This window comes from Bactrocera tryoni, chromosome 3 (genome assembly GCF_016617805.1).
Source record: "Bactrocera tryoni isolate S06 chromosome 3, CSIRO_BtryS06_freeze2, whole genome shotgun sequence".
Classification (NCBI taxonomy): Eukaryota; Metazoa; Arthropoda; class Insecta; order Diptera; family Tephritidae; genus Bactrocera; species Bactrocera tryoni.
The window spans coordinates 81,017,025-81,031,190 of NC_052501.1; the positions used below are offsets into that span (position 1 = coordinate 81,017,025).

The following is a 14,166-nucleotide window of genomic DNA, read 5'->3' on the forward strand; positions in this document are numbered from 1 at the left end:
CGAAATTTATTTGCGATGACGACGCTTATATTAATTTTTTTTTAATTTTAAATTTTCTACGTGTAATATACATATTTCTGTATCTCTCATCGGCTATAGATGCTTCGTTTAATTTAATTAATATTAATACAAATGTGCCACTTATAATTGTTTGCTCTAATATATACTATGTTTAAGTTTAACGAAGTTTCTTTGTGAGCAGCGAGCGCGCACAGTATTACTAAGGCAAATTTTCAAATGTAATAGTACAAGTAAAAATAAAAGTAAAGAAATGACGCCAAAGCGAGCAAGAAAGCTGCTGTCAAATCTACAGAACGCGTTTTGTAAAATGATAATTGAAAAATGCTAAAACAAAAAAAATTGCGTGAACAAAATTTTTGGTAATAAAGAATCGCCTGAAAGATGCGTTAAAATTGAAAAAAAAGCTTAAGAGAGAAATTAATGTGACATAAAAGGTACAAAAATTAGTATGCTTTGTTTTGTTGGTTCATTTTTAATTTAATGGAAAAAATATAATAACAATATAAAAATTTTTTCTCACTTAATAACGAATATTTATATTTTTTTCCAACTTAATATTGAATATACATACTTTCGCTAATTTCATAATAAATATATATTTTTTTCCCAACTTAATTCAATATTAATATTTAATATTTTTTCCAACTTAATATTGTATATGTATAATTTTTCTAATTAAGTTTGAATAAATATATTTTTTGTTTAATTCTCAGCTGTACAATAATGTGTATTTTTTGGTACTTTGACAACTGGCGTTAATACTTATTAAATTATTTTCTTTTTAAACAAAAATAACGGTACTCTTCCCAAGAAAAGATATTATTTTAGATATGAGCACATTTCTAATTTGCTAGCCAATGCAAACAATTCAACTATAAACTTTAAAGCATAAATTTTTGAAGTTCCACTGTAAACAGAAGGCTACAAATTAGCAATGTGCTCTAAGCTACAATAAATTATAAGAAATTAACTATAGTATGGCAAACCACTGTAGTCGGCGAAAGTTGAAGAAAAATGAGAATTGTAGATTTCCAACCGACTACTTATAAAAAAAAAATGCATTAAAACCAAAATAGTGAAGTCAGCGCTATTATTTTACAAAATAAACAATGAGAAATTCTGCGTACAAAAAATATTATTGGATAATGTGAAGTGAAAACAATATTCACGAAAATAAGGCAAAAGCTGGGCGCATTGAACCTTTAAAGAAAAGGCAATGCGGCCTACAAGAAATACATTAAAAAAGTTGTAAAATTCTTACAAACAAATATTGGAAGCAAAAAGTAGCAAACTACAAGAAATTCCATTAAAAAATTTATTGTGTACAAAAAACAAAGATAAAATAATAATTATTTAGTATTTCGCGCATATTTGCAATGTACGCAGCTTTTTTCGAACAACTACTAAGAAACGTAACGCACTTTTTGCCAGCCCTTAGTTGCATTAAGAAAACTTAAAACGAAATGAAATAACAAAATAAATAATTAATTAATTTTTGTGTAAAAGAATAATTTTGACTCTTCTTAGGGCTCATGAAGACTCAAAATTATTTCTTTTGTTAATTTAAAAAACACGCACACACGTTTTTTTTTAATAGTAACGACATTTTTATTTAGCAAAATGTCATATACCTACAAATATTTTTCCAATTAAATGCATTAAATATTTTTCACAATAGACACACAAATTTGCAGAATATTGCTATTTTAAAATTAACTGTGCTTTAAATAAATAAAAAAAGGTAAAATTTGCGTTACATTTGCTTTGAGGTTAGTAAATAGCGGCGCGACAATTGCATAGACGCGTAACAAAGTAACAAAATAAAAAACATAAAATGTACCGTTAAAGCCAACAGTCAAATGTGAAATTGTGACAATTGCCATTTGACTTTTGGGCTTTGCTTAAGTGTTTTTTCAAAAGAAATATAAAAAACTCATACTTCTATTAATAAGTAAATGTTGAGAAACATGTATGTAAGTGGTAAAATATGCAGCTACTATATTAATATAATATTACTATTGTATACCTACTTATTGTAAAATTACAAAAACAATTCTGGAAAAGTACATGGGTATCTAACTAAATGTATGTATTCAAATATTGCAAAGAACCAGTCAGAGTAATTATTTAAAACAAAAACAAAAAACATAAATTGTATTCAAAAAAAACTAAAGAAATATATTAAATTAAAACTCATAAAAAATGTATTGTATGTGCAAGCATTGTAAAACTTTTATTTCATATAAACTTTTCTAACTTTTGTTTTGAGGTAAATTAACAAAAGAAAAATCAAAACAATTTATTATGCTACTAAATAATAATTCTGATTATTACTTAAAATTACTGTGTTTATTATTATTATTATTGTTGTATTTAAGTAAATATAAAAAATATATGCATAAAACGTGTCTAAAATAATAAAGAAGTATTTAAATATGTAATAAAAATGTGGATGAATTTAAAGTAGATGTGGCAACATTTTGAATTCGGGCGCTATAACGGCCAAAAAATGGAGGTGCGAATAAATGACATTTAATAATAAATGCAATTAAGCAAATAAAAACTAATAAAAAATGAGGTTGTGCAACATAGCAACAAATGCAGCATATATAAACAAGAAATTTAAATAAAAATATATTGTAATGTGTTACTAATAAACAAACAGGCTTATACAAGATAGATTGGTACTACATGCTCCGAAAAACACAACAACGCTGCTTTATAAAAAAACGTTCCCTGTCAGGCAAAGACACAGCAGAATAGGCACTGAAATGCATAATGGGCGTGATTTAAGGGACTGCTGGTAATGAAAAATCAATTGCTGCATTTGTGTCCCAATTAGCTTTCACAGGCGGTTTTAGCGAATTCGATATTCTGCAAAATATTATAAATGTCACATTTTTAACGTATCACCTTGTAAAGGTTTAATAAATAAACACAAAATCGTAGCACAGACCAGTTCATCACCCAATTCAGGTATAATATACAAATACTGTATTGAAACCCACACAAATTGTTAAAAATAAATTGATTTTTGTTTGCCTTATTATTAAATGTTATTAATATTTACAATGATATCATATTTTAGTGTTGAACTATAGTGGAGATTCTAATATTTGTTATGCATTTTTAGTTGTTGATCTTAAAATATTTGCGTGAACACATTTTTTACGCACTACTTTTCACTATTGATTAGTATAATTATTACTATTAACAATTGTTACATAATTCTTATTGAAATGTTTATAGAATTATTTATGTAAAATTTTTAATATGTGAAATTTAAAAGAAAAAACCTGAACAGTTAGTAAAATATTAGGAAGGTGAAATAAAGCTGCTGATGAATTACAATGAGGAACCAATACAAATGTAGGAGATATATTAATGTACAGGTATATGTTGGTACAGATGTATATCTTCGGCAAGAAGAAACGACATTCCAGCTTCTTGAGGGAACCCGCGGTAATAAATGTTTTTCATAAGTGTGTAAACTGTATTAATTACAATAATGGTATACAACTCCTTACTGAAAATATGCAAACACACAAAAAATAATAATTCGAATGGTGGAAATGCCATTAAACTATAATACATGCATTGAAGCAAAATGCAAATAATAAAAATTTAATAAAATATTTAATAAAATCTAATGAATAAAAAAAATAAAATTTGAATTTGTATTTTACTAAAATTGTTAAAAGTAGCATTCTGGAACTTCTAAAATGGCTAGTACATATGTATACAAATTTTGCCAAATGGGGAGACGGTATATACATACATACATATGTACTTTCAATCACATCAGATCAGGTCTAAGTAACCGGAACGGACTCGGACGTTACAACCACAACAACGCTTCCGATCACCATACCCTCATGGGAATTGCCAAATACTTACTTTATAGGGGATATATGTATTCTGACTTATTCTTGGTTATAAATTTTATTATTCGTGCTGAAGAATTTTTGCTGCTGAGCGCCAAGGCACTATCAACTTACATCAACAGTAAAATAATGACTTTCAATATATTTGTTGCTACTTCCGGCTATTTCCATTCAAAAGTGACAGTTTTGGCTGCTGTCAAAGCCTGGCAGCTCTGCTCAATCAGCTGTTTCAGATCAACAAAACAATTGCATTTCTATTTTTACTACAAGCTAAAGTAACAAAACACTAATAATTTTCATATTTCGCTACATTTTAATAAAATCTCGTTCACAATGGAAAAATTGGAGGCGCTGAAAATATCATCAATGCGTCCACGCACAAATATACTTGACCGACCACTATCTAAAGGTAAAGGCGAGGTATCGCAAAGCATAGTGGCACTGCTTTTCAGTGAAATCGTGCAATACTGCCAAAGTCAAGTGAGCACAGTGCAGGAGCTACAAAACAGGTGCGTACAGCTACAAATATCATATTGTTCATATATTATCAATTAGTTTTTTTTTAATAAAGATTGCATGCCCTTGGCCAAGATGTGGGCACACGGGTTATTGATTTATACTTTATGCGCGAACGCAATGGCAAGCGTGAAACAAAGTTAACGCAAATGCTGTTATTTGTTAAAACAACAGTATGGAAGAATTTATTTGGCAAAGAGGCTGAAAAGCTCGAACATGCAAATGACGATGAATGCACTTATTATATTATCGAAAAGGAACCAATGGTCAATACGTTCATAAGTGTGCCTAAAGATAAGAGTACACTTAATTGTGCCAATTTTACAGCGGGTATTGTGGAGGCAGTGCTAAAGCATTCAGGATTTGTAAGCATAAAAATACTTTAACTGTCGTGTTACCTATTTTATGTATGTATATTTTTTTTGTTTACAGCCTTGCAAAGTGACGGCTCATTGGCATAAAGGCACAACATACATGGTCAAATTCGATGACAATGTTATTGCACGCGACAAACAACTGGAAGATAAATAGATTTTACTGCACTTTATTTATATTAATCGCAATTTTATGTTCAATTTTCATATTAATTAGTCTACGTTTATTCATTAATAAAAGCGTATGCACACATTTTCAATATAGCTACAACTTTGCCCAAGCTATTTTTGTTATGCACTTTTCTCCGAAACGAGATTTAAATAAATTTGAATTGACGATCCTTATAGGCCACCTGACCAGTGCGGTATTTGTGTTCGCGACCATCTCGCTCTGATTTCAGCGCCCAAGCATAGATAACAATTGGCAACACAACGGCGAACATACCAGTGCGGAAGGCTACTCCGGTTGGTCGGAAGTGCTCATAGTTGGAGACACGCATCGCTTGGAAACGCGCCAAACCGGCATCGAACTGTAATCAAATGCAATATCATTACTTTAGTAAATCGGTAGACTATTGATGACATAACAGCGCGTCAGACAATATATTTACCAAAGTGCCACCTTCGCCTGTCGCATGTCTGTGGGGGTTTGATATTTGTTTCAAATATTCGGCACGCAACTTTGATGTCTGCTCATGTTTGCGACGCAAGAAATCCTTCTCAGCTGCTGATAATTCAGGCATTATTGCTGATTGTTTTCGTTTTTATACACACAGATTGAATCGCAGCTATTTCAGCGAACAGAATTATTTTTGCTGTCAGGCAATTGTCAAAATGATATGTCAATTTTCAGCTGCTTGGTGGTGTTGGCATTACTGCTAAGCGCAGATATGTAATAGATTCATGAGCGGATAAAATACCGTTAGTATTTGAATGTGTTTTATTGTGAATTGTGTGTTTTTACAATTCTGAATTATTTTTAATATATTTAAATCATTGAATTTAATTGAATAGGTTATAAAAACAACTATTCGTATTGTTTCAATTGACAGGTAAAGGTTTCTACCGTTAATATAGTGTTCGTAGTATTTTGCTTAGAACACAGAGAAATTTATTTTTGCGCAATGAAAGTCTTATCTGCAAAAAGTATGTCCCCAGCCATATCTTTATGTAAATCTTGAAAAGTTTATAATATATACAAGTTCGCATGTAATTAGTGTAAAGATATAATATGTAAAAATCCGCAAAAACTCAAAATATGCCCATTTTTAATTAATTAATTTAATGTTCAAACAAGAAAACAGAGCTTGAAAAATACTTCGTACCTTTGTTTATCTATACACATTACCATTTAAACCTCCAAATCTGTGCATTTTATTTCACCTGCATGCCTTGCAATCACTTCAGTGAGCAAATAAATTTACCGGCTAAGTAAATGCACATGTACAGTGGCCGGAGAAGCAAGGACATCAAAGCCTGATACAATAACAACAAAAGTACAAAAGCATACTCGCATGCAGCAGCCACCACCCCTATGCAAATACATGTCTACATATGTACATACATATGTATGCCGACTTATTTTCCACTATCACGCGCAAACCAACAGCATTTGTTTTTTTCGGAAGGGGTAGTGGCTGAACAATATCTATCACAAGGCACGAGCGCATGTTGCCCGGAAAGGAATTATATGTATGTTTACTACAAATAGAAAAAATTACAAGTCAATGCCCAAACGATGAGAAACCGACCACTGCGCATGTGCAGCAAAATGTTATGCGCAGATTTGTGATTACTGACGGACTGGCTACTTGTTTATATGTCAATAGGTATTTATGTATGTATGGCTGTATAAAGTCGCAAATTTATAGATTTATGGCTGCTGCTTCGGTTCCTCATATGAGGCAGTCTTTGCTATTGTTGTTGCTGTTGATTTCGCTAGTGCTACTGCGATAATTTGGTAGGCACCGCGGAGGTGGTGAGCGCTTTGCTGAGTTAATATTGTCACATAAACTACCCTTGACTTAATTTATGTATATTCTCATCTTTTATATTTTTGCATTTGTTTTTGCAGAAAGGTGTTGGATGCGATGGCAAACTTTGTATGGTAAATACAAAAAGTATGTTTGTACATATGTGATTGTGGATACATTTTTAAGCGTAACGAGTTGGATGCATTAAAGTGAAGTGAATAACGCAGGAAACATATGTATGTTTATACCATATACATATATTGCATATACTGAGATGCCCCACCCTAAAGGATCCCAGAAGTTGGGAAAAATCTCCGTTTAGCTCATTTTTAAAGCGTTACCTCAGCATTGCATGAATTGATTAAATAATTCCAAAAGTGATTGGAGCCACAGTTTTGGGTATATAATGGATTATGGACCCCAATGCTGGTTTTATATAGAAAACGGAGTATCCAGAGATTTTTTCTTATCTAATCGCAATTGTTTTTGAGTTTTTGTTATATTGGTTAATTCAAACCATTCACGTGTGTGCTCGAAAGGTGGTCATAACCAGCAGCTATACCTCAAGCACCTACGGAATGAAAGAGAAACTGATAAAAGTATCCCTAAGAACACTCAGTATCCAAAAGTGCTCTCCCATTTTGATAAAAAAAACAACAATCCTAAGAACGAGGTCGACAAATAATATCGCAGGATGTCAAACATTAGAATAGGTTGTTCTAGTTGGTACGTGTTGTCACGATCGGACCTTTGAGGTAAATTCGCATAACCGTTGTCCGCTGAGGCGTCCATATCCACCCTTATTTCCTCCAAAGTTAAAGAAAAGGTTATATACTATAAACAACCCATATGGGGGCTAATCCGAAACTTCAACATTCTTCGCAAATAATAAAGTTTTCATCCAAGAAATTGATTTTGATGGGACCGTTTGTATGACGGCTATGTTCTATAGTAATCCGATTTGAATAATTAGTGCGCAGATTGTACCGTTATTTTAGAAAATGATCTAGAATACATTTCGTTAATATACCGCTTAAATAAAAAAGTTTTCTATACAAGCACTTGATTTTGATCGGTCCGTTTGTATGACAGCTATATGTTATAGTGAAGCGATCTGAAAAATATATTCGGGGATTGTACCGTTATCTTAGAAAATAATCTACGCTAAATTTGGTGAAAATATTTCATAAAATAAAAAAGTTTTCCATACAAGCACTTAATTTTGATCGCTCAGTTTGTATGACAGCTATATGTTATAGTGAAGCGATCTAAAAAATATATTCGGGGATTGTACCGTTATCTTAGAAAATAATCTAGGTCAAATTTCGTGAAGATATCTCGTCAAGTGAAGAAATTTAGTTAAGTTTACTTAAGTCAATGTGCTGCTAACCTACGTGCCTTCCAATTTAAAGCAACTTATAGCTATATAACAAGACTCAAGGACGATTTTTTGCGCAGAAAAGTTGATTTTTATAATTTTTTTTTTCAAAATCCTTAACTTTTTTAAATTCATTAAAATATGTAGTATAAGTATCTACAAGAATTTCTAAATATTTCCAAAAATATTCAATATATGAAATTTCCATAAAATTCCTTTTGCGATTAATCAATAAAAATGTCGTAAGGAGCAGTAGGCGCAACAACAAATTCAATAAGTACAATGTTTCACGTTGCCAGTGCGCATGTCAGGCTGCGCACAACACAAAATATACAGAACAGCAGACTTAAACACAAAAACAAACCAGCTACACAGCCAGCCACGAAGCGGCGAGCAAACCCACCAAGCAACCAACGAGCACAACAGCCTACCACCACCACCACCCCCCTTTGGCAATGCACGCGCTGCACCAGCTCAACGAAAACGCACGAAACGAAGTGCCGTTCAGTTGCAAGAGAGACGGCGGCGCGTACGGAACTAAAGTGTTGTGGCAAATAACGAGGAATACAAATAAAAACAACAAAAAAAAAGCACAATAATTAAATAAAATAAACGTGCGCGCACATATCGATGTAACAGTAGTTCGGGTGAAAAGTGTAGCAGCAAGGATAGACGCCTGAAAGTGTACTTAAGTTGTGCTGCTACTGTGTGAGCCGATTATCAAAACAAACACACATCCATCAGCATACGCACGGAGGCGAACAGCCGAAGCGAATCGAGTGAGTGAGCGCAAGCTGCATAAGTGGACGATTGCTGAGCAACGAGCTCAGCGGAATATTATCTATACATTTGTGTATGTGTGTGTGTGTTGGTGCCACAGCTGTGTTGCTGGAGGGAGGTTAGGCTGGCCAAGTGCACTTTTGCTGGTCTGGTGGCTTATTGTTGCTGTCTAGGGGTTGCTTGATATTTTCACGTCCTTCACACTTTTCGTTTTGAAATAAAAAATATATGCGTGTGTGTGTGCTTGCACTCGTTTATCGCACATTGTACGCCACGGAGTTGCGCTGTTGTGCCTTAGCCGCCGTAGCGCTCAACGGTCCACGCTACAACAATCTTGGTGCGTCACTTTTGTCGACTCGCCCGCGTTTAGTAGGGCACAGACGAGTTGAGCGTCAGGACGCGCGTCAAACCGGTAATATACAGGTGTGTGACACATACACAAGAAATTGGCTTAACAAACGCGAGTGTGGTCTAGTATAATTGATTTATTACAAATTTGGAGTTGCACACATACACACACACACACACATGAAAGAGTTGGCATAATATTGATCTGTTAATTAGTTGCGTGTAAATTTTGTGAAGTTCTGTTATTTGATATATTAATTTGTGTGTGTTCTTCCAAAAGCATACATTTAGGCTGTTTTTGAAGCATACATTTGGGCTGATTTCTTCCAAAAGCATACATTTTGTCAGTTTTTGAAGCATACATTTAGGCTGGTTTTCTGCTTTGAATTCTATGAACATAATATACATTTGTACATACATACATATGTATGTTTGTATGTTGCCGCTTAAGTAGCTGCCATGTGCCGGTGTTTGGGCAGGAGGTTGCGCGCATGAAAACACACACTTTGTATGTATGAGTGTGAGCTTTGTGAAAATCGAGCATAATAAAAGTTGAGTGCCTTGGCAGGGAAGTTAAAATGTCACTTGGTGGAAAATATTTTTTCTCTAACATTTTACTTTCTGATTTAGCTGAAGATCGGTGTTTAAAATACGCATATACATATATACATTAGGGTGAGCCACAATAAATAAATGACGATTTTTTGTGCAAAAAATATACTGTTAGAAAAAATACCGGTGCAAACCAGGTGTTCCGGCTAAGTTTTAAAAGTGTTTGTGAGCATTCAAAGTTTTCCATAAAAAAAAAATATGTAAAAAGTCAGTTTACATTAAAAATAGAATACAGGGTTTGTCCGGAAAGTAATAGGACTGATTTTCTTTCACCGTACCTATATCTCGCAGCGTGCGCGCACCGACTGGATTCGGTAGAGGGCGTTTCTAGCTAACGAACGAGCGGCTGGTCAGTTGTCTCTGAGCACCTGGAGCGTCAGAACAAACATTTTCGCGTGACGTGTTTCTGTGAGTGGTGCAAGCCGAAAATGCAGCGTTAGAGCATCTGCAACAGAGATATTTGATATGATCAATCAGGCTTACCCAGATGTTGCTTAAGCAAGAAGTGGTGTGTTTCGGTGGCACCAGGCCTTTTTGGAGGGCCGGGAAGAGATCGCTGATGAAAATCGTTTTTTTTAACATCAAAGGAATCGTTCACCATGAATTTGTTCCTCCTGGACAAACCGTCAACGCCAAGTTTTACGTGAAAGTCCTCAAAAGACTCAAACGAAGGGTCAATCGGGTCCGACAAGACGTCGCAGCCGATTGGAAGTTGCACCACGTCAACGCCCCGGCTCTCACCGCCCCTCTTGTGAACAGCTACCTAACCAAGGCCAACATTCTAACACTTTCGCAGCCGCTCTACAGCCCAGATGTGCCCCCCGGACTTTTTTTGTTTCCTTGCCTGAAAAGGCCGATGAAAGGCATGCATTTTGAGAAGACCGAGGAGATCCAAGATCCTTAACAAGCAAAGCAAGTTCTAAGCTCATATTTTTCACTCAAATACCGCTAAAATTAGTGAAGTTATGACTAAAATAATGTAAGTAGCGCCTTAGGGTATGCTATGCTTGTTAGCTTTTCTCAAGTACTCTCCATTGATTGAAGTATTGAATTTTGAAAGTCAGAGAAAGTTACAAAAGTTCAAGCTCAATTTATAAATAGTAGAATTATTATAGTAGAATTGGCGTTAAGAAGCGCCTAATGGTATGCTTTAAATATATATCGGAAAGCTTTTTAAGCAAAATAATATCTTGTCTGATTGTAGTTGTATCCTATAACTATTATTTTTTGAAAGATCTTAACATTATTTTTCGTTTAACAAAAAGTTTTCAGCAAATTGAGACTTTTCAGTACAGGGTGCTTTGTTTTTCGCCCAGGAAATTATTCAACAGAACTTTAAAATTCAGAATTTAGAATGCAGGACTAGAAAAAAATATTGTTAATCTTATAGCTACTTCAGTCTACCATTGAATATATCTTTTCGAGCTGATGCATCAGTGAAACAATATTAATATAGCATACATTTCGGGGCATAAAAATTCTATTCTTTGTTATTTCTGTAAATTTCAGCTATTAACGCAGTCTTTAGGCGCCAACAAAGATGAGTCAGAAAAGCAGTGCTCGTTTGAAGTTGAAGCGTCGTTCCGGTGAGCAATGGGTGTCCACCAATCGCGTACTAAACAGCATATCGGGCTCTAAGAAAGCTTGCAATATCGGACGTAATCCAAACTTCGATACAGACGAAACCAAACTGCTCATACAGCTGTGGGGTGATCCGAAAGTGCAGCGCACACTAATTATAGCGCACAAAAAACATGCGGTGCTCTGTGATCTCGCCGCTAAGATGCAGCAATACGGTTACTATCGCTCGCCGGAAGAGATCAGCACGCGTGTCAAGAATCTGAAATGTTTCTACAATCGTTTGAAGAAAGAAATCGAGTCGGGCTTGGCATCGGCCGCTGAGCCCACTTGGAAGCATTACGCCGAAATGGATGCGATCATGAAGCGGCCGATCTTTAGTGTGCGACCGAATGAGGTGCCGCCACCATCGCTCAAATATCAGTTGGAGAAAGCGCGTGAAGAGCGCGAGGAGCGTAGACAGAAAATTTTGGAAGAAGGTAAAGCGACGGTAGTGAAAATTTTATGAAGATACTTTTTTTATACTTTTAAATTTACTTTACTTTTACAGGCGGCACTGTGTCTGAAAGTGATGACGGACTGGATGAGTTGGTGGCATTGAGTAATGGAAATGCCTCGAAAAACGACATTGACGATGGTATAATACCCGATGTCGAAGTAGATATTAACGATGAGGCTTTTGCGGCCATTGCTAGTGCGGCGGAGAAGACCGCTAAACCGCTTTCGGCAACCAAACGACGCAAGATATCGAAGGCCAGCGACGGCAGTTTGGAGTTGTGCAATGAATATGGCGAGGAGCATATCGCCGACACGCGTAGCACAGATAGCAATGATATGGGAGAAGTGCAAATTAAGGAGGAAAATGACAGCATGGATAGCGAGGAATTCCCCTTGTGCAAGGCTGTAAAGCGCAAATCGACGGATGGTGAAAAGTCTAAACAAAATCAGTCAAAAAAACAGAGCGCCGCAGCGACCACCACAGCGGCTAGCACACTGATCAAAGAGGAACCCATCGATGTGGATGCTGACGAAGAGAATTCGGTCATTGCAGCGCAAAAAAATACTATGCCCACACTCATCGAACGCTTGGGCGACAACTCGTCGAGCATTGTTCTACCCGTCTCAAGTCCCATGACGATTGTTTCAACCGCCGCCAACGCATCCAACGCATCCAAAGCAACAACCACCACTACGTCCAGCGCACAATCGACGCCGCAGGGTAAAATCTCTCTGGTACCCACAAATTTCCTTATGCAACCCAAACCAACAACACCAACCGCCACAACACCAATAGCAGCAGCGCCAGCGCCACTGATGCCACTCACTCACCAATCACAAATTCAACTGCTGCCGAATGCATTAAACACCAGCGGCACATTGCAGCCCGGACGCATTTTACTCAGCGGCACCACGAGTGTGAGCGGCGCACAGGGCACGCCCACCAGTGCAGGCTTTGTGGCTACGGGTCCGGGCGGGATGAAGCTACTGCTGGTCAATGCTGATCAGGCTGCGGGACAAATGAGCGCAACTAACACGACTTTGAGTAAGAGCTTGTTGCCGCAAATAAATGCTGCGCTACTGCAACAGCAGCAACAACAAAAGCAACAGCAACAACAGCAGGCGCAACAACAACAACAATTGCAACAGCAGCAGCAGCAACAGGAGCAACAAGCACAGCAGCTGCAGAAGGAACAACAACAGAAGCAGCAACAACTACTCAAGAAAGTTGAGGAAGCAAAAGCCAAGGCCGCCAATAAGCGCCAGCAAAAGCAGCTGCACGACAAGCAGCGACGCGAGGAATTGCTCTCACGCAAGGAGGCAGCTAGCATGCGTATACTGCTGCGTCACATATACAACGCACAAACGGAGAACAATGAAATACAGCAGCAGCGGCTGGCGCTGGAACGTGAGCGCTTCGAGTTCGAGCGTTCTGCTGTGGACCGCTTCTTTGCCGAATTACCGAAACTATTCACACAACAGCAGCAGCAGCAACAACAGCAGACGCAAGTGCTGCAACAGCAACAACAACAAGTTGCTGCCGCAATGCAGGCGCACACACAGCAGATGCGCCTCAATCCACCGAAACTGGTCTTCACGACCGCAGTGCCGGGCAATGCAAGTATAGCGGGCGTGACTGGCGGTGCGACCATACTGACACCAACCAAGCTGGCGGCCAACGCTTTGCCCAAGCTGGCGCCGGCACCAACTGCGGTCATCGCACAAGCTCCGTTGACCGTGACGGTGCCAGCTGTCGATGCGACTGTGCAAAGCGGTGATGTACAACTGGTAACACCGAAAACGGAGCGGGAGGACTGAGGGGCTTTTAATGCGCATTGAATAAATACTCACTCTCTCCAAATAAGGTGCAACAACCGTTAGTGAAATTTTTTTAAAAGAAATAAATGATGGTCAAGGGCATTGAAAGTGCACAAACTTGGCAGTTTGTGAAATCCTAATTAAACATTTACAGTATATGACAAATATACGCATATTGATACTTATGTATAACTTAAAAATGCTTCAAATGAAATTTGAACCCACAGGCAGAATTAGTATTAATAATATTGGTTGCAAAAATTGAATTGATATTCGTAGGGATATATGTATACATACATACATATGTGTGTATATATTAGAAAATGCATGAATTAATAAAAATGCATAGCAATTATTTGCAAAAAATTATATGTATATTTGCACAC

The 14,166-nt window shown here is 36.6% G+C and overlaps 3 protein-coding genes across 6 annotated transcripts; 2 read left to right on the top strand and 1 right to left on the bottom strand.

Annotated features, from left to right (window-relative positions):
- Positions 1 to 4,132: 4,132 nt before the first annotated feature.
- Positions 4,133 to 5,059, top strand: LOC120772541 (trafficking protein particle complex subunit 5). Its single transcript, XM_040101222.1, has 3 exons — positions 4,133 to 4,414; positions 4,477 to 4,786; positions 4,854 to 5,059. Exons 1-3 carry the CDS (start codon positions 4,239 to 4,241, stop codon positions 4,950 to 4,952), a joined length of 585 nt encoding a protein of 194 aa, XP_039957156.1. The 5' UTR covers positions 4,133 to 4,238; the 3' UTR covers positions 4,953 to 5,059.
- On the bottom strand, positions 4,950 to 5,630 carry LOC120772543. Its single transcript, XM_040101223.1, has 2 exons — positions 5,407 to 5,630; positions 4,950 to 5,325 (listed from the first exon to the last, which is right to left on the bottom strand). The coding sequence occupies exons 1-2, from the start codon at positions 5,536 to 5,538 to the stop codon at positions 5,113 to 5,115; spliced, it is 345 nt and encodes a 114-aa protein (XP_039957157.1). The 5' UTR covers positions 5,539 to 5,630; the 3' UTR covers positions 4,950 to 5,112.
- Positions 5,631 to 8,678: 3,048 nt separating this feature from the next.
- On the top strand, positions 8,679 to 14,130 carry LOC120772434 (nuclear receptor corepressor 1). 4 transcript variants are annotated; one of them, XM_040101048.1, is made up of 3 exons: positions 8,679 to 8,925; positions 11,396 to 11,943; positions 12,015 to 14,130. In XM_040101048.1, the coding sequence occupies exons 2-3, from the start codon at positions 11,427 to 11,429 to the stop codon at positions 13,778 to 13,780; spliced, it is 2,283 nt and encodes a 760-aa protein (XP_039956982.1). In that variant the 5' UTR covers positions 8,679 to 8,925; positions 11,396 to 11,426; the 3' UTR covers positions 13,781 to 14,130. The 4 variants fall into 4 exon arrangements, with proteins under 4 accessions (XP_039956982.1, XP_039956981.1, XP_039956983.1 ...); XM_040101047.1 differs by lacking the exon at positions 8,679 to 8,925 and adding an exon at positions 9,226 to 9,349; XM_040101049.1 differs by lacking the exon at positions 8,679 to 8,925 and adding an exon at positions 9,226 to 9,338.
- The last annotated feature ends 36 nt before the right edge of the window (positions 14,131 to 14,166 follow it).

Bases quoted from the DNA above. Each gene is read 5' to 3' on its own strand.
- LOC120772541 (XM_040101222.1), top strand. From the start codon at position 4,239: ATGGAAAAATTGGAGGCGCTGAAAATATCATCAATGCGTCCACGCACA. The intron at 4,415-4,476 runs GTGCGTACAGCT...TTTTTAATAAAG, and splicing joins GTGCAGGAGCTACAAAACAG to ATTGCATGCCCTTGGCCAAG. The intron at 4,787-4,853 runs GTAAGCATAAAA...TTTTGTTTACAG, and splicing joins TGCTAAAGCATTCAGGATTT to CCTTGCAAAGTGACGGCTCA.
- LOC120772543 (XM_040101223.1), bottom strand. From the start codon at position 5,538: ATGCCTGAATTATCAGCAGCTGAGAAGGATTTCTTGCGTCGCAAACAT. The intron at 5,326-5,406 runs GTAAATATATTG...ATTTGATTACAG, and splicing joins CAGGCGAAGGTGGCACTTTG to TTCGATGCCGGTTTGGCGCG.
- LOC120772434 (XM_040101048.1), top strand. From the start codon at position 11,427: ATGAGTCAGAAAAGCAGTGCTCGTTTGAAGTTGAAGCGTCGTTCCGGT. The intron at 11,944-12,014 runs GTAAAGCGACGG...TTACTTTTACAG, and splicing joins ACAGAAAATTTTGGAAGAAG to GCGGCACTGTGTCTGAAAGT.